At 38.9% G+C, this 25,007-nt stretch overlaps 2 protein-coding genes and 1 non-coding gene across 5 annotated transcripts in view; all 3 read left to right on the top strand.

Moving 5' to 3' along the window:
* Positions 1 to 359: 359 nt before the first annotated feature.
* On the top strand, positions 360 to 17,957 carry LOC139980003 (uncharacterized). Its single transcript, XM_071991331.1, has 8 exons — positions 360 to 653; positions 1,506 to 1,722; positions 2,222 to 2,327; positions 3,147 to 3,312; positions 8,591 to 8,735; positions 10,226 to 10,402; positions 16,044 to 16,196; positions 17,551 to 17,957. The coding sequence occupies exons 1-8, from the start codon at positions 567 to 569 to the stop codon at positions 17,781 to 17,783; spliced, it is 1,284 nt and encodes a 427-aa protein (XP_071847432.1). The 5' UTR covers positions 360 to 566; the 3' UTR covers positions 17,784 to 17,957.
* Positions 6,239 to 6,320, top strand: Trnas-uga (transfer RNA serine (anticodon UGA)). The gene has a single exon. It is a non-coding gene; the product is annotated as a tRNA-Ser (tRNA).
* A 1,538-nt stretch (positions 17,958 to 19,495) lies between the features above and the next one.
* LOC139980177 (uncharacterized) overlaps positions 19,496 to 25,007 on the top strand; it is a 108,074-nt gene continuing 102,562 nt past the window's right edge. Inside the window, exon 1 of one of the 3 annotated variants that reach the window (XM_071991641.1) lies at positions 19,496 to 19,694. The gene's annotated coding sequence lies outside the window, so the exon portion shown is untranslated. Of the gene's footprint in view, positions 19,695 to 20,540; positions 21,055 to 21,221; positions 21,375 to 25,007 lie in introns of those variants that run through there. The other 2 variants (XM_071991638.1, XM_071991639.1) reach the window with 2 other exon arrangements.

The raw sequence follows: 25,007 nt of genomic DNA, 5'->3' as shown, positions 1-25,007 counted from the left end.
TACATAGCTCATACCGCTCATGGTATCTCCGGACCGGGGTGGATTGGGCTATAATAATGGCTTACATTGACACTGCTGTTTACGATTGGCGACAATAATTCATTCAATGTTTGTCTATTCAGTCCACCACGTAGACACTTTGAAGTGCACAGTAAAAAGTTGAATGCATAGCCTATATGTACAATACGATGGATCTACGTGTCGTATTCATTCAGTCATGTGTGTAAACTATCGATTTTTTTGGGTGTACACCTGGCCACCGCCTCTACTTATCCATGTGCGTTCAAAGGTTATGGCAACAGCGCTAAGCTTCCCTAGCAACCAACGTATTGCGCGAACCCCGGAAGTATGGAACATTTATTGACAATCACAAAGATTTGTTTGCAGACGACAATGCATGTACGCGCTATGAAATAGTATACTGCGTTATGCCAAGCGTATTTAAAACGCTCCTCATACTAAATAACAGCGAGTGAGGAATCTAGTGGTAATAATATACGGCTTATTTTATGACGTAACAATACATTTCATTGTATCGTGAGTGCGCTAATAACAGAGGAAATATAATGAATAAACCCAAAATCGTTCGCAAAGGAGGACTCCGGCCAGCAAGCACACAGGAACTACAGCCTCGAACAGAATATGAGACCACGGTGAGTACAGGCCTAACCTTTACTTTTGTTGAGCCTTTGTTAGCACACAGTATACGTATATGTGTGTGCGGTCTTAATTATAGTTGGGAACGTTTCGGTATTGGAATAATGAAACATTTGCATAATCTTTGCAAATCTGCCAACTTAACGTAGTAAGAATATTAATTAGTACAAGCAATTGTTTATAACTGCCTATGCTAAACTGTAACACAGTGAGTGTTCACCTTTCAAATATTTTCCGACAAGGGCAAACTTAGATCACAAGCTAGATGCCTTTTTCTACAATGGAATGTTTGGAGGGTGACGGTAGCATAAGTTAGTGTTTAAGTAACATGATTTCGATGATTTACTTGACTATTAACCACCCAGTTATCCAAATCTTCTCTATAGGAAATATCCAAAGTCAATGTTTTTTGTGCAGGAACATAGGCCTGTACCGTATATGAGGGAAATGTGTTCTTTTGTTCACGGAAATCCACTTTATATCGAATCATCATTATAGGCTTATATTTAGTCCCAACTTTTGCAGAACGTTTTGGTTGAGACCAAACTAAGATAAAGAGAGTGGATCAATATTGCCCGCGTTCTGCGCAGTTAGTTTTAAACCCAAATTTGGGTAATCGTCCCGCATGTCTACTTCTACAGAAATACACACAAATTGACTTCGCATTACTACAACCTCACCACACACATTCTATGTACTTAATCTCTCTTTACATTGATGACATCTTATTGCTGCCCCCCGCCCACCACTTTTCATGCGTTTTTATATATTTCCAAAGAAAGACAAACAGAAAGAAAAGAAAACATTATTAGGATACATATCATTATCGTACGTTTTCATCTATACAGCTCGGAGAAAACATCCTTACAAAAGATTTCGCTAACGATCTGAGAGAATTTTACGCTCACGCGAATTCGGAGGATCGTCGTAAATGCTTGCAGTTAATATCGACTCTGTCCCCAGGCGAGCAGCTTGCTAAAGAAGCGACCCCTTCACCCCCAATCACACCGAAGACGAGATTTCAACGGCCTCGTACAGCAATGGCATCCTTAGGACACTCAAATCGTGAGTAAATTTCAAAATATATTTGTTTGTTATACTTATATAAGGCAATATTCCATTAAGTGTTATAGAACAGTTATAGGCATATATATGAATGCTATATCATACTAACTGAATCTTACACTATACATTTTTTTTGGCGCGTGTGAAGTAGTTTTTAAGGAGTAAATACCGTTTTATAAGCTATCTAGCATTTGTAGTTTGAATTGCACAAAAAAAAAACAGAATGCACAAATAAATACACAAAGAATACAAAACAGATATAGTTAAATTCTAACAATATATTACTTACCGCACTTAACGTTAACAGCAAGTCGTGTGCATTGGTTTCTTTACTTCCTATTTCCAGGATTTAGGTCGCCCCCTCCCCAGAAATTCAAGGGTGTATATAAATGCTATACATCCTCTGTAACATTTTAGGTCGCCTTCGAAATTCGAGGGTGTATATACAACACGTTATCTCTCCTTTTTTTCATTATTTTTATGTGTGACATTTCTGTAGGTCGTCCCCATACGCCGGGATCCGAACGAGAGGTAAAGAGAACGGTAACTACTTATAGACGTGACTTTCCCGGTAAAATACCAGATAAATTATCTGGTACTGCCAGGTAAGAGATTCAACAGTTCCTTATTTTAAATCTATTCAAATACCTCCTGTTCAAAAAGAAGTAAGAAAATCTCTCTTTGAAACAAAACAAAACATGAACAATATTTAGGCTATATTGAAATATGATTTTCCTTTCTTAGCACGCACGCGTTCTCAAGTTTTTTCGATGTCTTCGACCATCATGGTTCATTCAAATTGACCTCATCTGGACTTTCGAAAGAAAAAAAAAACCGGAAAAATATTTAATGTGAAATATGCTTTTCCTTTCTTAGAACGAACGCTTTCTCAAGTTGTCTCGATGGCTTCGACTATCATGGTTCATTCCCACTATGACTGTTTGGAATTTGAGCTAAAAGAGTTGAAAGTTTATCACATATATAAAGTACTCCCCAATCCATCCGCAAGCTCCTGATCCAGTTTTATCCACTTTAACTTCTAAACCGTCTTAAATCAACTTCAATCAATCCTCCTGATATTTAGGTCATCAGTAGTTCATTCCATCCGCTTCAACTAAATCCAAGCAATGATCACCATTTTCAAGCATAAGAAATAATGAATGATGGCTGCACAAATACCCCTCAACCCACCCGGGTGGCACCCCCCCCCCACCCAAGTAAAACAAGTCATTTCAGTAGGTCCATTTAGAACTATATCTTGACATAGGTTAACCTCAGACGGCTGTACATAAATACTCTAATTTTAGTATGGTACCCTTAAATGGCAGCGGTGTCACTGGCTTAAAATATAAGACAACTCACATTCAGAGACTGATGACATATATAGACAGATGTATACATTATTTCTTATATATTTTCATCAGACCGAGTACCACTGACGCTGCTTACCGAGCTAATCATGGACCTACAGATCAGGTGGGCTCACCGACCTATCGTAGTGAATATTATAATAAAGGATACTGTCGACCAGACACAATACGATCAGGGACAGCATCGGGACAGAGAAGGAATAACCCACATCCTTTTAAGGTACGGATACAAAACATTTTATATCATTACCAGTATTGTTTGGATGTTTTATGGTTACTAATATGGTGAATTGGATAGTCAAGAAGAAAATTTATTATTTTTACCTATGATGATAAAGCAACATATCCTATAAGCATATCCTGGTGATATTTGCATTCAGCTCCTATGCATGACGTGCTCGAGATATTGGTAACTGAATTAAGTTATCACGGTTTAAACCGGGGGTTCCCTAACTGGGGTGCATGAACCCCCAGGGGGTGCGTGAGTCCATGGGGTTCGTGAGACGTTTCTGAAAGTCAAAACTAGAGTATACTTTTTGTTGAACTAAAATCTGATATATCATATAATTTAGTAATGTACAAAAGTCGTACCTATCAACAAACTCTTCTGTTTTTTTTCATTACAATGAACACTATGAACTTGATCTTTTACGAAGCACTGTTATGCGTATTATGGTATAATAATGACTCAGATCGTGTCTCGAAAAGTTGGGGGTTCGTGGACAACTCTGACATCAACAGGGGGTTCGTGGGGGATAAAGTTAGGGAAACCCTGGTTTAAACCATAAGTCATCTTGAAGCAAACGTGTGTCATGTACTGGGGTGTCATTATGGGGAAGATGAGGGGTGCCACACCCCTCAACCCCCCCCCCACTCCGTCGAGCCAAAGTGACGAATATTTTGTGGTTTGTCTGGAAAATCATGACGTTTTGAGGGTAATCATCTGTTGGAAACGTCTATGTAGAATGATTGTCGCCCCGTTCGTCGGCCGGTAGGAATTAGTATGATGTATACTGTCTGAGTATATGTAAAATGATGTACGATTACGCATATAATTATACCGGTACTACTTTTATCATCTAAGGAGGTAAACCTAGCCCTAAAAATGTATAATTTCTGCTTTCTCGAGATCAGATCATCATATTCACCATTACCGTAAGTTTATTGTTTAAGTTTAAATTTGAATAAATATTGAGCACGGCCGGCTTTCTGCTTGCGTTAACCTATGCGGCCAGATTTTCGTCAAACTCGATCGACCACACTGGTCGTGTTGTATACAATGTAGGACTATATATTACATAAATGAAAAGGATCGATTAAGTTATTCTGGTTTCTTGTGCAGTTTCCATTTACCGTAGTATTTTAAACAGCTAGTTTTATCACAACATTTAATCCATGCATCGATCTCTAATTGATGATGTTTTATGTCAAAATTTCGATGTTTTTATCTCGAGAAGTTGACATTTTTCTCGGAATGTATATGTTTTTTGTCTCAAAGTTTCAACAAAATTCGACATTTTCTCGATTTATGTTTCTAACCTAAAATTTTGACGATGCTTGTAAACATTTTGGATGACTTATAACATTTCTCAAAATGTTGACATTTTATCTCGTAATTAGCGGTTTCATCTGAGAATTTTTTTTTTACCATAAGTTCATTATAGGCCTACTTTAATTTTATGTCCAAATTTAATCGTTTTATCTAGAAATATTTACGTTTTATTTAGGAATTACTGCATTTAATCTAAACTATGGATTGCGACGTTTCATGTCAAATTGCAACGTACGCTTTACTTCGTAATTTCGACGGTGTTTGTAACATTTCTAAAATGTTAATTTCCCCCTTTAATTCCCACTCCCGATCCCTTCCCCTGCTAATCCTCTTCCAGCGACTATACACCTATCCTAATTCAATCCCCCACCCTTGTAGGCATGTACATTAGTAAAACATTGCTCAGAATGCTACATTTGCCGTTAACAAATTTCTGCAGGGGAGGACCCCGGGAATAAGGCACGCGGCCGTGCCTTATTCGCCAACTATAGATTTGTTATAACAGCTAGAATTCCCTTTCCCGGCCTTCTCCAGTAATTAGGAAATACACGTACATATCTGTCCATCCTATTTAGATGCCGTCGACGTTACCGGTCCTCACATCCTCAGTGGCGCCGCCAGGGGATACGCCTGGGGGGGGGGGGGTTGGGCAGGTGCCCTCCCAAAAAAATCGTGACCCTGCAGGTCCCCCCCCCCCTCTAGATGCGATTTGTAGTGTTAAAAGAAATACTCAAACAAAAAATTATCTGCCTCAGTTATAGAGATCAGACAGACTAAGCCCGAAATTCTTGAACATAAAGTTACTTCAAGTTGCAAAATATAGCACCAGATTGCATCTTAGGACCCTTAAATAATCAAAAACCCCTCCCCTTATAGACCCCTCCCACAGGACGGCATTCACAACAACAAAAATTGTGCCCCTAATTAAGTGATGTGCCCCCCCCCCCCCCCAAGATTGAAATGTCTGGCGACGCCACTGCACATCCTCGCGGTTTTCCCCTCTTATCCGCCTTTTCTTGGGTCTGTCAACGGTTCCAACTCTCATCATGCAGTTCCCGTAACCCCCGGTCCCCAAGTTGATCTCCGGTTGTCTTTTCCTTTCCCGTAATAACTGATAGCATCTACAGCATAATGGCGTCGCCCTCGTTACTTATGGGAGTCGCCTCCAAATGACCTAATGGCCACCCCCTCCTCTGAGATCGAAATCCTCCATTCGCCTCTGGCCCTTGGTTTCTGGATTTGGATTACTCACCTTTACTCGACTGGTTGCCGTTTATAAATCCTATATAGCGCTATGCACGGACGTGTTACACACTTACCATATATCCACAACACGCAGTATTCTGTTACGAAACATACATCAACTATTGTAGAAATTCCCATAACATACACTAATTTCCTACGTTAAAAGTCCCATAACATAAGCTGTAAAGTAAAGTGCACTAAATACATTTATTCTTTGACACTGTATATCCATGCATGCTTTAAAAGAACAACTTTTCTAATGCATACAAATATGAGCGCAACACGAGTACCGTGAGTGGCACATTGCATTTATTTTATATACATTGTGTGCTCCCACTTCTTATCAACAGCTGCGATGGCCGAGTGGTTAAGGCGTTAGACTTGAAATCTAATGGGATCTTCCCGCGCAGGTTCGAACCCTGCTCGCAGCGCATAGGATCTTTTGCCATGACAGTCAGTTAACTTTGGGTTCTGTGTTGTGTTTGACTGATGATTTTGGGCAAATCGTTAGGGAAATGTCATTATATTTTCCACTTTCTGTTGGCCATTACTAGAAGAACCCTCTCTTGTGCTTTCGTGTTAACCATAAAGGCTTTATTGGCAATATAATATATATTCTCCGTAGACGGCTACGTGAATTGAAGCAACGTTTGTATAATGTCAAGTGTAACATGTATTGAGTAAACCATAGACAATTGCTGTCACTACCACATAACTACTGATAAAAGAAATATATTTGGTTCAAAAGTTTCTTCAATGAGAAAACTCAAAACCGCTATATTTGGTTCGTTCAAAAAACAAACAAAAACATATATACATGTGTAGAACAGGGTCGGTAATAGAACTTCGGCTGTGTAGCCTTCGCAAAGCGGAGGCTGCAGACGATTGGATTAAGATAGATAATGAAGGAAAACCTGATCGATTTATTTGCGTCAATGGTTTAAACTTTAGAGAAAGAGATTTGCCAGGCTTTGAAAGAATGTCTTTTCCTCTATTGTGATGTGGACTGCTGACTGGTCCCTGCACGAATGTATGATGTAATTGCATGGTATATAGGCATATACGTTATTACTACATGGATTACAGGCCTTACAGGTAATCAGTTTAGGCCTATTGGCCGCAAATTTTAGCACGCTAACAATCTAAATATTTAGGATTGCTATAGAATTGACTATTAAGTGTATACATGTGTTCAACTACTTTTATGTCATTTTTATTGTCATTTAAATACCCCGGACTCAGCCTGTAGGGGCTATAGTACAGGGGCCAGTATTGTTAAGACAAAGTCAAGCAGTATTGGCGCCATATTTTAGCGTGCTTAAAATTGCTAGAACATTTCTAGAGTATACTCTGCTGCTGATGTTGGTTCTGTATTTTGAAGTTACTTCCAAACATTGAGTGGTGTTAAAATTAGACAATTTAATGTTTCAGTGAGGAATATTACTCTGAGGGTGTGAATGCAATGATTGTTAAAGTTACTTCCAATCATTGAGTGGTGTTAAACTTAGACAATTAAATGCTTCAGTGAGGATTAATACTCTGAGAGTAATGTAATTAATGAGTGTTGAAATTGAAGCACGAGTGACCATTATTTGACTCTCTAGCATATTTGGGACGAATACTGACGACTTTTAAGATTCTGAGACCCGTTAAGCCTGTGATTTTAAGCAGTTTCTATTTCGTTCGGTCAAACAAATTTACCAAATCTATCATGTATTACTAAAAGTGATCAAACTTTATGTTATGCCTGTATCCTTATTGATTGAGTTGTATCAAATAAAAGTTGATCAGCAACTGATAAAATGCATTCATTCTGTCGCCCAGACACTTTTATATGTTGGCTTATTATCTATCACGCATAAAATGCTTAAATCATTTTCAACATACACAGTTAATTATTTGCGATAAAACGTGACTATATGTTACACGGGCTAAGTAGTTGGGTAAATCTGTAGTTGATTTATCCCTCTCCCCCACCCACGAATGTGATATTAAGTATTAGTGTTCAAAAGACCTTTAAAGAACTGACCAATTTGCTTTTCATTGGCTACCAACTTGAACATACAAAGCATTATTCAAAATAACATTGATATTGCTCAAACTCTGGGATCATCCGTTCTCCCAGAAAAGCAAAATAAAAGAGCGCACTAGTAAGTCTTTGACATTTTTGTGAGAAGTGTACCTCACCCACCCCCCCCCGTTCCCCCTCCCCCACCATCGATACGCGTCCGGTTTATATTAAATATTAAGTTTCACAAGCCAGTAATGAAAGAAATTTATTCAGTCCTAAACATTTCATCTCCCTTCTGCATAATTTCTATAGTATGAATCTCATTGATTGTCACTTTAGAAAAGTTCATTCTTTAACTTTCACTTAACAACATCAAGATAATGACTTATATTTTTGTGGGTTGTTGGCATAGAATATTATAAGACACAAATAATGAAAATTTATTTTTAAAAAAAATGCTTTATTTCATAACTATAATGCTTTTCTGAAAAAACAGATTTTAATATTTTGTGCTAATGTATAGGTTAAAGTATAGGCTAATGTATAGGTTAATGTATACTGGTTAATGTAAATGCTAATGTATAGGCTGATGTATAGGTTAATGTATGGGTTACATAATGTATGGTTTATGTAATGTATAGGTTAATGTATAAGTTTATTTTCAAGTGCAATTTGTTATCTTTTCTTTAGTCTTTCATCGTTTGGAGATTACCAAAGAATGTTCCAGAAAACCAGAAAACTTATCCAACCTTACTGACAGATCAAATGATGGAGGAGGTTTTAAGAGATAAATGCCAGTCAACTTATGACAGTGACTATTTAGGAATTCCTAAAGGTAAATTTTCATTATCTTCGTTCATTAATGTTGTTTCATTTAGCACAACACACAGTCAACTTCACTTTTACAATTTCGTTCGTTGAAAAGGTACGTTACACTAAGTACATATTTATTCATTGCGTTCTTTTAAAAGGTACTCACATTTACAATCATTTTGTATATTGAAAACAAGTTACACATTCATAGATCCATTACGTAATAATAATAATAATAATAAAAAGTTTGTTTATCTGCCAAAGAGTCTAACGACCATCAATTGTGACGACATTTTTAATATTTATCGATTTTGGAGAATATATTTCGTACATCGTGATGTCATTGTTTTCCCTACCATTTTGCCTCACAAGACATACCGTTTAAGCTTCTTCAGTTTATAAACTTTTAAAACTCCTAGTTTGAACACTCGACATATAGGATACATGCGAATATAAGTACTAAGCTTCTGGTTATTTCGCCATTATTCAGCCTCTTCAAATCAAGGAGCAGTAGTTATTGCCCTCCAAATTTTATATCTTACCTTATTTAATCTATATACATATATAAACATCCAATTCTATGACTGTACAACTGTGGTACCAAGTTATGAGATAAGTGTTTTGAATCCGCCGGAATCGACTAAGTGCATAATTATTAACTATCTATGCGTAAGTTCATGAATAGCGCCAGCACTCTTGCGAGGACAGAACCATAGTATTGATATCAGCGGTTTATTACAATCAGCGCGCAAGTACATCCGTCCAAAGGTTAAAACCATTCTCTTGAGAAGTGCCATACAAATACTTCTGAGAGGGTTGTGGCTAAGGTAGTGGACTTGTGATCTAAGGTTTTCAGGTTCGAGGTCTGGCCAGATCATTACTTTGTGTCCTTGGGCTAGGTACTTTATCTCCATTGCCTCTCTTCACCCAGGTGTATAAATGAGGACATTTGAGATAAGTTGTCAGTTAGGCGCTGTTTAGCTGCTGCCATGTGGAGGGATTTTCTCTATGTTTGACAAGTTATCGTTGACCGGGGTAATATTGTGATGCGAATTGAGACCGTTATCGGTGGATTAGTCTGCGCTTTATAAATCTAATTCATTATGATATTTATTACTGAAGTGTTTTTTTTAGTTGACATATTTGCAGATATCATCATTGGTTTGAATTTTAAAAAGTATAATTCAACTATTGATGGTGTAAATATTAGGAGGATAGAATGTGATTTAAAACATTTTAGAAAGTCGATGGTGAAAAAGGGAGATTCCCGTGAGCTCGCTATAAGGATAGCCACACGATCCCCTCCCCGCCGATCCCCTTACAACGTACCCCCCCCCCCCGACATATCCGAATACTGGGCTGAGGGAGAACCTTTCGTACGACTATAGAAGATTTGATTAATCTGTTCAGTTTATTGTAAACTAATTTATTTACTAAACGCTTCACAACATTTTCGTAACTAGATGACATTTATTTTTCATTCATTATTTTTTATGCTTGTCATTTTTCAAGGTTTTCAGATGACGTCAGCTTTTGATAAATATAGTGACTTTAAAGAGGACACACCTTACTCTTTAGATTCGTCCATGAGATTTTCTTATCAATATCCGAAGCAACAGAATATACTTAGCGGTCCAACCACACGATTTGGGTGCAATAAAACCAAACATGTACCTACCACTGGAATAGGTAAGTTATGCTCTAACTTATGTGCGAGTCTTTATCAATATGACTTATTCATGATGTATGCACAGGGGCGTCGGAAGCTATTTGGGATTGGTACGGCAGATCAGAGTGTGGCCATCTATCATAAATATCGGGGGACGTTTGGTAGGTCAAACTTTGCTACGCGCCACCATGGTTGGCGCGTAGCGTAATGGAGAAAATTTTGAAAAAATGCCTCCCAGATTGCAGGAAATGGCACTTCCCGAGCTTGAAAACAAGACCCATGCCATGCCAGAGTAGTCACATTTAGCCTACTTGCTTGTTTTATTTTGGGTTTTTTATATTTAGCCATTTTTTTTCTTAGTCCTACTTTTTTTTTTTTTTTGCGCCGTGAATATTGGTCCGGCGTTTGCCGGACCTGCCGTACCGGCTCCGACGCCCCTGATGCATATTCATGTTTTTGTCCGTGTCCTCATGACGTCCGAACCATGGAGCAACGCAGCTGCATCTTCTATCTATAGGCTTTTCTCGTCAATCACGTAATAACAAATTGTGTCACCAGGTGCGTCCAATACGAGGTGCGTGTGTATGTGAGGAGGGATGGGGAGGGGTAATCAACACACCAGTGAAATTCACAATCGCTACGAAAGAACAAGAAATATCGCCAAATACTTAAGCTTCCTCCGGGACCCCTCTACCGGGCCTTTGAAATAGATTCCTTGTATTTCGAAACTTTACTTAGCCAGTGACTGCAGTCGGTCCCAGTCGGTCTCGAAATCGATCTACCCCCCCCCCCCCGTGAAATGTATACAGTAAATATATACTTCCCTGTGAATCACAGTGACTTATAAGTACCATAGTACTTTACGTTTGTCTAAAAGGGAAAAGATCATCCCATCGTCATGATGACGTAATACAAATAGGCCTACGGTATAAATAGTATGTTATGCCTTTTTCTACATTCAACTTCACCGAGTCTCAAGGGCGTAGGAACCGGGGGGGGCTGGGGGCGCCAGCCCCCCCCAGTGAAAAATATGGAGGGGCGGAACTGCGGAAGTATCATTCCGCCCCCCCCCCCCCCGCTTCGCAAGTCAGAAAACCCCTTTTTCATTTCCAAATGAGAAATTAATCTCATTTGGAGCACCAAATTGCATCTAAGGCCAGGTGAAAATGCAAAATTATTTACAAAATGGAGTGGGTGTTGAAGTGTGCTACATTGCACCAAATTGCATCTGAAGCCACCTGGAAATGCCCAAAAATTCCAAAGGGGAGGGGGACACCCCCTCCCCTTAGACCCCTCCCCCAGGCCGGCCATCAGTCTTCAGCCCCCCCCCACTCAAAGGACCTTCCTACGCCATTGCCGAGTCTTATCATAAACCGGAATTTTTAGTTTTCGTAGTGCCTGTGCTTGGACACAACAGTCATTGTACTCTACACTGACTCATAGGTATACGTCACTACAATAAAACACGATCAAAAGTACTTCCTTTGTCATGAGAGAACCCGTGAACTTTAACGACGTCCATTTTAAGTGGTTTATATCGCTTTTGCTTCAAAAGTTAATAAAATAAAATTGAAGAGGTTATCGCTTGAAAAAGAAAACTTGTGAATTTGATATTATTGACGCTCTATAAAACGAGATTTAGTTCCCACCAGTCATAACTCTCGGAGAAAAGGTGAAAAAATATCTCTTTCCTTGTAACGTATGTAAAGTGCATTGATCCATCTGGTTATTCAACCAGTAAATATGATATTACAACCAATCTTTTTTTTCCTTCTTCGTCTCAGCATGGAGGTAAAACAGACTGTTTTTACCTCCATGGTCTCAGAGATGACTTCCTGACAAACCATATAGACCCCCTTAGTGCGTGTTTAATTAATGTCCAAATTTCAAATCCCACTTTCGTAGAATTACTGAAACTTTGAAGGCAATTTTAAATTTTATTACGTCATGCCGAGAATCCAGAAAGTGGATAAATGGTACATTTGCGTATACATTGCCATCTCTGAAGCGTGTGGTAATAGTCTATGAATTCAAGTCCCGCGGATTGAATTTAATCCGTTTCTTTGTTATACAACGAGCGCCCTCTGTTTCTCTTTGTCACGCGGAGCCGTTTACATCTATAGATTCACAGTTGGATTGTACATGGTAATAGATACGGTAACGTATGCCCGAGATTGGTATAGCCTGCTTGACCTTTTCGTCTGACACGGTATTACGGGTGAGCGCACTCTTTAGATTATAGCAATGGTTCTATAGGAAGAAACAGAGCTTTTAATTAAAGAGAAGCCAGACATGTGGTACGGGTGCACCATGTAGAATAAGTACCGGTATACAGTACAATTCCCTTTGGTTTGAGTACGGGTACAAGGCTCTAAGCAGGAGCACAAGTACTTAAAAAGGGCGTGAAGACTCGCGCAAAAAGAAACGTCTAATGCCGGTAATTTGACCTAGTTTCGAATGAGGTGTAACAGAAGTGTTAAACACCACCATCGATCCCCCAAAAATGAACACACAGCTTGCTACCGTCGTTAGTTAGACACTAGTGTACAGTCAATACATGCAGCTACGGTCAATACCCACAGCACAGTGTACATAGCAGCGATGTACATCTCAGGTCCAGATATAAAGATAACAAGGTATCACGTTTCATTACTGTCTGCATTTTGTAGCGACACGAACAAAACGTCACTTGCATGCAACAGAAAGCTAACTTTTTCAGATGGCCGCACGCGGTTTGGGGCGAGTCTTCAATGCCTTTAATCTTTCATTAGTCTGTTAGTATATAAATACAAGATTTACAAATGGTCCCTAGTACGAACTCACTTCAAGCCTGAGAGAAAGAGCCGGGCCATTTCCTCTTTAAATTCTTTCCGTATATACGACCCTATAGCTCACAATCTTCCAACATGCAGAATGGAGAAAGCCGTACCCGAGTACGCGGACGTATGCATATTACGGAGATCTCGTATCACTTTATTTCACTAAGCAGTTCACACCATCAAAAACGATTTCATTCTTTTTCACGTAAAGAGTAAACGTAACATCCTTTTCAATTCATACTGCGTATTATTTGAAATCACATGTTTCGAAAATTGGAGCAAAATCTGAACCCTTAATCTCTGAAGTCTCATGTTGCTCAGAAAACCGTTCTTTGAAATACACCCACCCACCCACCGATAAGCTTGTTGTAGGTGAGGTATACATACCATACAACCAACCAAGAAAGGTGAAGGACATTTCTCTAGTTTCCCTTGGGTATCTTACTTGACCTATAATGTCTCAGAATAAACGCGGCATCGTGACTTCTAAATTCTGCTTTCTCCAACATTTCATGGAACTATTGGGAGAGATGAAATCAACGGCGTGCCATCGAAAATATAGTTTCTTTTTGTCCCACCTAAGATTTCATTCCGTTACAACTGCAAAGCAAAATCGAATAGGTGAGATGACAACGAGGAACTCACTTATCCATACGTTCGCAGACTAGATGATGTAGCGTGTATACACATACATATATATAGGCATACTGACACTTGTCCCCTAATTGCTCTACATTCTGCATAAGCCGATTTAGGACACAAGGAACGCGCCAGGAACTATGATCTACATGAGTTTTCATTGTTCTTCTGTCATCGTTGAAGTCGCTTCGGTCATGCATCTAAAGAGCCATCTCTATATATATATATTTATTTTACAAGGGGTCTTTTTCAATGCCCACCCGCATACTGAAGTTCTAACAATGGTCCAGTGTGACGAAATAACACTAAATCGCCAATGCCCCCCTATGTGTTATATTTTATGTTATGTCTCCCTAAGTTTTGTGAAAAGAGTAAATTTAATTAGGGCGACATGTATATGTGTCACTAATTATATAGTTAGTTAAATTCCTTGCTAGGATATATGTATTTTGCAAAGGTATTATTATGAATAGAACCATACTGAAATCTAACCAATGGTCCAGTGTGACGAAATAACAATAAATCGCCAATGTCGCCCTAAGTGTTATTTTATGCTATGTCTCCCATAAGTGTTGTGCAAAGAGTAAATTTAATTAGGACACATGTATATATGTCACTTATTATATAGTTATTTAAATTCCTTGCTAGGATATATGTATTTTGCAAAGGGACTTTTATAAATAGCACCCATACTGAAGTCCTAACAATGATCCAGTGTGACGAAATAACAATAAATTGCAAATGCCGCCTTAAAGTGTTGTTTTCATACTGTGTATCCCAATGGTCTAATTTATATACATATATATCATATGAAATCTTTTATTTCCAAACAAAAAAGGGGAGAGGTACAATTTTCAAATTTCACTTAGCTTGCACTGATTGTGATCGTATAAAGGAAATAAAGACACTAATATATATATATATCTCCCACCTCAGGAACAACATCTGTTTATATAACTTGTAAGGTAAACACTGTATCTTAGGCCGTCTATTCTTTATCTGTAGGGGAGGATTAGGATAAATTTACGATTATATTAAGTAAATTGGCAATCTGGAGAGTTTTAAGGCTTACAGGTAAAGCAGACAACGACGAACGTCGGACATTATCACCGGATTCAAATATATTTTATTGCAAAAGAGGATAAGAAAAAACAGATATGGGTGAGGTAATCTGGCTATGACGTCATGGTCTGTGAACGTATAGTACATGCTGTCAAATGGATGTTTTAGCCACATTATGTAATGTATTTTTATGTTCTGTTCGAAATTATCACTGCACTTTAGCAATTAAACTTATACTGCACGTATATACAATATTCAAACCGTTCCCCCTCCTCTCCTCTCCCCTCCTCTCCCTTCCTCTCCCCTCCTCTCCCCTCCTCTCCCCCTCCTCTCCCCTCCCCTTCTCTCCCCTCCTCCCCCTCCTCTCCCCCTCCTCTCCCCCTCCTCTCCCCCTCCTCTCCCCCTCCCAAATATAGAAAAAAATTATTATTAACACCGTTTGGTTTCAAGGGCTTGATGTTTGTTTTTGTATGTACACAATACATAAATGGCGAAAGTTTTCAAAAAAAAAAAAATGATATATAGTGAATATTCACGATGCTCCGTTAAATGGATTAACGTCTGCTTACTTGTGGGCTTTAATGCATGATTAAATAGGTTTGGTCAGTCACTGTTAAATTATAATGCTTAAATTGGAACCATATAAAATAAGTATGGCGTCTATCTAATGAATATGAAGCCTAAGGTAAAATTCTATCAGATTCTGCTCAAATTCAACAAAATATTGAATCTGCATGCTGCATATAGGGTAAAGGATTATATGCTATTATAACTGACCTTTCGACTGAAATTTTTGAATTCAAGGACTTATATATCGATGGATCCTTCACGCTGGGCCTTGCCTGACCCTTATGTACAAACCATTGCCCCCTCCCCCACCCCCTCCGCTCCAATGATCCTTTCAACAAGAGGTTGGGTGGATGACTATATAGCCTATAGGTATAGTGAACCAACATACCAGGTAGGAAGGCACATGAGACATCATGAATATATATATGCCCAAAAGGAATGAAAACGTAAGTAAGATCAAAACAATGAATGGAAGAACATTCATTAAGAAATTAATGTTACCGGTACCATTTTTTCCATTTCGTATTCATTGACTCTATCACTCACTGTTTCATTATTTCCATTCATTCAGTTCCAACGACATCTCGATACCAGATGCATCTTCATAAACTGACCACCTATGATCATTTCTTCAATAACCAAATGAAACCAAAAATGCGAGAGTTACAGGCAGCTTTCGACGCCGGGAAATTAGGAGATTATGTACGCTCAGCAGACGAGAAAGGTAACAATATATAACAGTACGGTATATAGGCTATATATATAAATATATATATATATGTATATATATATATATATATATATATATATATATATATATATATATATATATATTTATATATATATATATTATATTAATAAAGAGGAAAAAATACCACTTCGCGACCGGTTTCGTCCTTTTGGGACTTAGGAAATAAAGTTATTAAAGGTAATAAAAAGAATGCGGACATTAACAAATCTTTTCGTTCCATGCTTTCTTTACCTTTCTTCCTGTTCGTTTGAAGATTGAGAAGCATAACTTATTCGGCGCCTTATCACACTCATTAATGTCCCCATTGTCAACATATCCACTGGTTACACTATAAGTCACACTACACCGTTCAGTTAGCAGAACTTGAATCTGCACAGACCGTAAAAGGAGAATATTACTTTGGCAAGTCCAGCAGTACATATTGTTGTATTGTCTCTAGCCAACGTGAACCCCATTTTTATGATTGGGCACCGATAAACTATCTGGACTTTTTTTGTTTGTATCGAACTCTTTTCACATTTGCTATAAAGGCACATATTTTATAGTCATGAGTAATGGCACTGTTTACTTGTTAGTCATGACAGGGGATTTATACGTTTTCGTTTTAAGGATACAAATATCACAATAAACTTAATTTTACGACTTTTAGTCATCATCATCATCAGAAGGAGTCGTCCGTATATAAGCATGAATAATTCAGTCAATTAAAGTTCCAACCTGAGCTCGCCGAAATTAGGTCTATGCGCAGGTTATACGCAACAAGCCGTATATACACAAGATGTTATTGATAATTAATTGACAGGGTTTATAAGTTACCTTAGAGGTATAACAGCGAGCTTAAAACAAAGAGTAACTCAGTGCATAGTCCAATTTTCGCGTGAAACATGTTGACATATACATGTCAATAAAAATAACTAAAATCAAAACATGTTTGTGTATCATCTCATTGAAGATAGTAAGATACCCAATATTTTCAAAATCAGCATTTTGCATTTTCATGAATATTCACCATAAAGTTGTTCCTTCCCGCATTTCATATTTTCATTATAATGTAGCTCATAATTGGCTCAGCTGATGTCAAAGTCCGACCATCTTCGTCATCGTTGTAGTATAGATTAGTTATAGAAACGACTCATATTCAAAGTCTATCATTATATTGACCCTTGACACATATTGATGTCTTTTATCACCTTAGCCTAACACTTGTAAATCAACCCTGAATAGATCGATACGTATACCACTTAACGATAAAGTGTTACAAATTATTTATTGTGGATCCGTTAATAAGTTACTTAAAAAACCACATTCTTTTTCGTCTTCGCTTTAGACCGAGATCTTCTGATACAGGCTGTCCGTTCTCTGACCAACAAGCATAGCAACGATAAAGTTCACTCCAAGACAGGTCCGCTTCATGGTAGTCATGGTAACCCCCGCCCAAAATCATCAATGTGTCGTAGGCCAAAGTCATCTGCCACAAGTCAACGCTCGAGAACCTTTACTCCGGACCTTGGGGCCAGCAAAGGCATGAGTCATATATCTTCATGGACCGGTCCCACTTAATTAGTACGAAATGAGTAACATCAACTCTTAAAAAACTGAGGGAGGGAGTCTTTGATTTGTTACATTCCATGTCGAATTTATCATCATTATTCGTTCTAACTTTGTGTCAACATAATGTCCTTTTTCTAAATTGTTTGCTTATAGTTCACATTAATATACTTGTGACAAGAAAGAGTTTTCATGTTTTGTTATGCTTTACGGAGAATTTTGATAACATATTGTCATGGCATAAGAATGCCTGATGAGGTCCAGAACCCCCCCCCCCTTGCCACTCCCCAACCCATCCACCGACCGTCCAGTAACTTAGTCCGAGCTCACACCAATACCAGTTATGTCCCAGTCAAGTTACCAAGGCAACGTAAGGCGGCCCTTTACTGAAAATGTCGATACCATTTAATCACTTGTCTTTGTATATTCACTTTGTTTTCCCCTTTAAAGTATTTCAGACCCCATACCCGGGTCTTTCCAGGAGAATGGATTATATCCGATAGACAAAAACTAATAAATAAATTACATAAGTAACAACCTCTGGTTTGTACTGCCTTGCGTAGCCCCTTACTGTCCTTAATTAATCCCGCTGGTCATTATATAACTTTCTGAGCTTAGTGGAATCCAATCCTACTCGCTGTGAGTAATCCAGACCTCGGAGATTCCTCGGAGACCTTGGAAATACCGATCGTTTGATGAAACCGTTCCTGTGGATACTTGAAAGGTGGTACCATTGGACATGAGGTTAATAACTATTGTAGACGTGAGAATTGTCAGTTGTGGTAGAAGTGTGATGACGTCACTGTGTTGCCAAATGCCTATATTTTCCTGGATCGATCTTATTTATTTTATTTATTTATTTAGTTATAGTTTTAAACAACGAAAACGAAGGAAGCCAAAAATACATCACTATACCTGTTTTAGATTTTGCATTTCGTTACGTATCTGGGTATCTTTTGTTGTTATTCCGTTGTGTTCAGTTGGAGATGGGGTGGGGTGGGGGACGCGGTGGGGGGGGGGGTGGGACGTTTTGCATTGCCTGCTCGTACTTAGTACTTCCAAGCCGGAAAGTTTCAAGGGGCGGAATATTGGCGAATTTTTTTGTGGGCATGAGTCGGGCACTATACGTTCGGTAAGAAAGGTCAAACATAACGTGGCGCACGCAGTATAGTAACATCAACATGAATACTAAAACACCGTCCCACCCCTCCCCTGATTTGGACTGTCAGGAACAAGCCGCTCAGTTCACAAGAGCGCGGCTCTACCTATCTGAAGGATATCCTATCTCGTCCGCAACTAGTCAAGACAATCTTGGAGAAGCCCGTCCGATAAACGACTATAGTGTATAGTTATATTTCGGTTACGGGCGTGTAGGCTTGGTCATTATACCGATAGCGTGTAGGTTTGGTCATTATACCGATAGCGTGTAGGCTTGCTGATTATATTCCCCGATCGTAATGGTTATCATCATCTCTGCTGATCATGCATTGCTCTGGTATCTGAATGAGGAGCAGAATAAAGAAGATTTATTACGGCTCAATCAGCTTCCATCAGTATTTTGTTGTAGGTTGGGTTGTTGTGTTAATAAATAACCAAGCATTTGAAAGAGTAAAGGGTCAACAGGCCTCCGTTGAGAATGACACAAACCGACAGAGGATACCTTGTCGTGTACTAAATGACCTTTGCAGAATGCTTCATATTTTTTATGCCGAGATGCTTGACACAATCCTCATCCGGCCAATGAAATTTATTATGGAGCACAGTTAATACTATATAGCAGAGGATGCCTTTCTATTGACTAACATTATATACATGGCAAGTACAATATTGCGGACTCAATTGATATCGGATTGAACTATATACCAATGATTGGAGCTCCAGAAAGGTATACTAGAACAGGGTTGTTCATAATTCCAGCGGAAGGTGAGTAGCCCACATTTACTGTTAATTGGACTATGTGTTATGTGAGTATATATATATATATATATATTTATATATACATATACATAACTAGCCTTCTATTATTTTGGGTAATCTAATTATCATCCACTAAACCAAGCTCTATTTGGTCATGGCGGCAGAGTAGTAAGAGAAACATGGTAGAGTGGTCAAACAATAACAACCGAAAGTTTCCAACGGAGCGTCACCATCGTAAAGTTAAGGACCGTCTTTTCGAAGGTCATCTTCACGGTTGGTGGGACAACCATGCATGACTTTGTCGTTGTTGTATTATTTCAGGTTTAAGCAAGAAATGGTGCACCTTCTTCTGACTGTATGGGCAATTAATATTTTAAGAGTCGGTTTAAAATAATATTGGATACAATTGGTTCAATTTATGAGACTGAGATGGAAGAAGTACCGTATAGGGGCGGAAGGACTACTTGAAATATAGCTAGTGATTATTCGACATTGTGGTAATGTAACTTTTTTCTTTTTTCTTTGACCAATTTTTCCTGTCCGCCCTTCAAATATGACATGAAATTACCACCCCACCCCTCTTCAAAATAACGCTATCTGTCGTCCTAAACCCTAATTAACCGTCCCCCACCCCTCCCCCACCTCCATCGAAAGATGCATGCATGATTCGCCTCAGCCTGACATCACACATTGCGTTTAGGAATATACCCCTTCGTCTGGCTCATTTTAGAGTTAATTCGAAAGAAAGAGAAAGAAAAACAAAACCCAGAAAAGCTAGCACTACTTCGAGAAATGATAGCGGATGTTGGCATTCCACCACTCACACAGATATATGATGTACTCTTATATAGTCAAGGTGGGAAACCATAACCGTTAAAGAAGATTAATGGCGGTCCTTTCTACAGGATTAGTGGCTTTACATACCCAAAGCGTCAAGCTATTTTTTTTATGATTCGTTTAGCTAGCTTATATAGACATTAAACCTTAAGGGTTATTTGTTATCGAGTCGAACTTGTTAGACCTACAAAAAGTAAATAGTTGAGTTCGGTCATGTATAGACACTGTGAATCACAACTTTTCAAGAATCGTTGTACACACACCGGGGCAGATCATTACACCATTCATTATGTTATCGGGTTCACACAAGGAAGAATTGTGGTAAACCCCATTCGGAGCGTGCGGTCAAATTTAGAATACTACGGTATGTACTATCTTGGACTGTGATATGTTTCTAACACTTGAAGGGTCATTAGGGAACTACTTCATTTTGTGAACGGATCTTACTGTTTTAACATTCAAGGCGCATATCAGGCTGAACTTTATTACGATTCAACGCATCACAAAAAGCTTGAGTTTTCCTTTCCAGGTTAGTAGCAAGTAATACGTTTAGGCGGCTTATTGAAACTATAGTACCGATTGAAACTATTATGTTCTTGATAGCGTTCCTTGAAGGCAGTTTATTATTATTGGTGACATTATCCTGACTTTATACCAGGCATTAGTAAACCCTTGTTGTACTTCAGACTTCAGACGCGGTAAATGATATATATAGGCTATATACATATTTTTTTTTATTATATATTTAACCTGACAACAGTCAAATGGGAGGATTCAACCAGTAAAAAGTCCTTGACAACGTTCGCAACTCATGTTGTTATTTATTTTGCTTTGCTATATTTTGTTCAGGTAATTAAGTCAACATATCACTTTTATACGAATTTGTCTTTTTATTAGGCTGTGTTTAGTTTTGAATGTATCACTATATAGATGTATCCTACTATAGTCAGGTCAGTAGCAAGAAAATCTGAGGACAGGGGCACCAACAAACGATATGGAGGGGTACTTCCCTTGTCAAGGAGGGTACCAACAATTTAAGGGTCGGACACAATACAATTGTCCCGTAACTTGTGAAGATTTGTGTATACACGACGGTGGCACGAATGGGTTGGGGGGGGGCAGTACTTTGCACGGGGAGAGGGGGTCAATTCCCCTATAGGCGGGATTCTATCGTTAACGCAATGGTGAGAGTTGCCATCATACATTGATCTATATACAGTTCACTTGAAGGATATCCAGTTCTGTGGAAGTATTACAGCATCACGTGACTTGGTCAGAGATTGCAAACCTTCAGGTCAATATAAATGATTACACGTGGCAGCTTAAATTCTTTTATCCGTGCATTTAAGTATCAGGATAATAGAGGAGCTTGAAGTTTCAACAGTTTCTTTTTAAGAGGTACCCTAAAACATTCTTCGTTCATTGTTTAAGTGAACTTGTCTGTCCCATCTGTGTGATTAACTTAGCTGTCCCCTTATGGGTGAACTCACTGTGATCTTGCTAGGATTAAACCGTCAGGCCCTCTTACCTTTACCCACTTACACGTTCACCAATAGCTACAGTACGGACCTTTTTGAAATAGATGCGCAGTTCGTTTACAGCCTTTTGTTTGTCTCCAACGTACTTGTACAAGTTATTGACATGTACTGAAACCACGGTGGGGTGTGGCCAGTTGGGTGCGCAAGGGGGAGGGGTGGAACGGGGATGGGGCTCCCACCTCCCATCGTCAGTTGGGGTAAATGGTTCAGTAGGTGGTTTTTTGCATTAAGCGTTTTCCACGAATTAGACCACAACTATACTGGGGTACACCCTTCTGTTGCACTCATTAGCACAACGTTGAGTTCAGAACTTCTTCCATCGACCTAATTTATAGTCTAAATATGCCTAGGAATTCATAATTTGACTTCCAATATTTTTTTTCTGGGATTAGGCCGCCCCCCCAGTTTTAAAATCCTGCGCAAGTCATTGCATAATGCTATTATTATAGATGTAAATCTTGCACTGTTGAGTGTTATACATCAAATTTCATATACCCTATAGTATTGTGAGTTAGTTATAAAGTGAAGTAATCGTTAAGACTTTATTTTAATTATCAGATGGCATCAGACTAGTATATACGGGTTACCTACACTACGGAATATATGTCTCACCACATAGGACCATTTTTGTTGTTGGTATTACTGCCTTATCGGAGGTACGTATTCTGTAGCAGAGAGCCAGATAGGACCAGGTTTGCCAGGCTCTCTTTATGCACCATCATTTGACCCTCTATAAGATGTATGTATGAATCATCAGTACACGGCCCCAAAGTTGTTAGCTCTCTAAAGCTGGCTGGAAGTTTTCAAAAATGCCTTTCGATCTAGAGGGTCTTATCCTCCAAATATAATCCTATCCATTGAGAAATGTTGAAATAGACGACTGAATACTTCAAAGTAGATTACTATATACTTTTGGAACGAAAGACCTTAACCAGGGAAGAGAAGAAAGATGTACTGTTTTAAGTGCTTGCGTATAGCTCATATGACTTTTGCAACCTTATGGATGGACAGCATGCATGTAAAACTTTCAGATCTTGCAATTCTCATAATATACAGCTCTTCCATGTAGGTACGTCTGTAAGTGTTGCGGCTCGTGGATTGGGTATAAAATACCTCTGCGGTTCGCGGAATCAGTTCGGTACCAACACCCCTGCTCTACATTATCTCTTCTGAAAGCAGGTGATATTACGGTATGCTGTATCTATATAGTCTCCCGTAGCGATATCCGGTATAGTTTGAAAAAGCAAATATGACAAAAATTCTCCAAGCGTAAACACTAAAAGCTCTGATTTTGGCCTTTCGATACGAAGTCATGAATGTGCTTTCCCATTTAAGAGCAAATGTCTCAAGCATAAATAAATAAATCAAGTATGTTACCATGTCAACGCATATCTTAAATCCAAACACTATTTTGTAGAAGCAATGCGCTACGTCATTCTTATAGGCTTTTTTTATTCCTTGCCGAAGGCAGAAGGAATCTATGCGATGGTGATGACGTGTATGTATGTATGCGTGTGCGTGCGTGTGTATGTGACACTTGCTCGTAAAACGCTCTAACTTCAGAAGGATATACTGGGGTACATTTCATATTTAGGTATGTAGGTTCCCCTTAGGTAGAACTGGTTTGGGATTGTTGTTGGTATCGGTCAAAGGTCATTTGAGGTCAGCACGGTTCAAAGCCTGAAAACATTGTTCACGCAATATCTAAAGAAGTAGAAGTTGGAGGAAGATCAAATTTGGTGTGTAGCTTGCCGTTGGTGAGTAGACGGTCTGTACCTAATCAGTAATTCATGAATATTTACACCATGTCAGGGTAATATTTCATTGCTCGCACTATCTTGGTATACATCCATGCTCGCACCATGCTTAATTTATACAGATTTAAGATGCTGTTTAATATACCATTTGTATCTAACTTTAGACAGAATCACTGCACAATATCTTAAAACTGCTCTGAATTCTCAATATTATAGACCTCAGGGATATAATTTGACACAGAATGCTTGACCCTTATCCCATTAAAGCTGCCCTTATTAGTGCTTGTTTTTTCAACAAGTACATTTAGTGACAGATATTGTCCAAATATTTGCCCACATATGATGCTGATTGAAGGTCATTTGAAGTCTACAGAGGCCAAAAGTCTGTAAACCTTGTACGCTTTCAAATCGATCTTATCTTATGACGAATGACCTTTCTGTGTCAGGATTTGACCTTTCATCTTCTAGGTGGCTGAGAGGGTTTTACACTTCCTCCAAAGACTGTAATATGTCATCAACTTTCAGAAGGGTAATACTAATACCTTTGCAATCATCAAGTTATCTGGAACTCTTTTCTAATGTTCTGGTACTTGACTTCAGGACACATTTTCCTCGGTTGCTATATCAATCAGGTGATTCCATCCATATACAGTAAAATCGTCTAAGGCAATGAATAACTAGCCTGATGGCTTTCCGGTTGGTACAAGATGTCTTTTCTAGGCTAGAGTAAGCGGGTACACTTTCCGTTTGTATAAAGTATGAGTACAAGATTCTATAAGGGAGAATACGAATGCTAACTACTCTACTATAATCGATTCTAGTCTGACCTCGCTAGCTGGGAGGAGGGCCTCGGCTGTGTAGAGGGGGTGGAAGGGGGTCCATGCTTAGGAACCCCGGTCGCTAGAGCGTTTGCGAGTTTATAACTCCTCCGCGGGGGGGGGGGGGGCGGGGAGCACGGCCACCGGGTGGGTTCTAGTTTATGAGGGTATCCCAAGGGATGGTGGTACCAGGTCTGGGGCCTACTGTGGTTAAGAGGAATGGTACCTATGTGCTAGAATTTACGAGTATATGGATTCACCGAAAGCCTGCTACCGATATGTGAGGTGGGTATGAAGTAATAACATGGTATTATTTTGTCTAGGAGCTTCCATGCGTTTCCCTTTACTGTAGTATACCTCAACCCTCAA

This window comes from Apostichopus japonicus, chromosome 14, assembly GCF_037975245.1.
Source record: "Apostichopus japonicus isolate 1M-3 chromosome 14, ASM3797524v1, whole genome shotgun sequence".
Lineage (NCBI taxonomy): Eukaryota > Metazoa > Echinodermata > Holothuroidea > Aspidochirotida > Stichopodidae > Apostichopus > Apostichopus japonicus.
This window is presented reverse-complemented; position numbering and strand designations above follow the sequence as displayed.

What these genes read in the sequence shown, in the direction of transcription:
- LOC139980003 (XM_071991331.1), top strand. Translation starts at nt 567, where the DNA reads ATGAATAAACCCAAAATCGTTCGCAAAGGAGGACTCCGGCCAGCAAGC. An exon ending in ATAACCCACATCCTTTTAAG is followed by an intron (nt 3,313 to 8,590) that starts GTACGGATACAA and finishes TCTTTTCTTTAG; the next exon opens with TCTTTCATCGTTTGGAGATT. An exon ending in CTATTTAGGAATTCCTAAAG is followed by an intron (nt 8,736 to 10,225) that starts GTAAATTTTCAT and finishes TCATTTTTCAAG; the next exon opens with GTTTTCAGATGACGTCAGCT.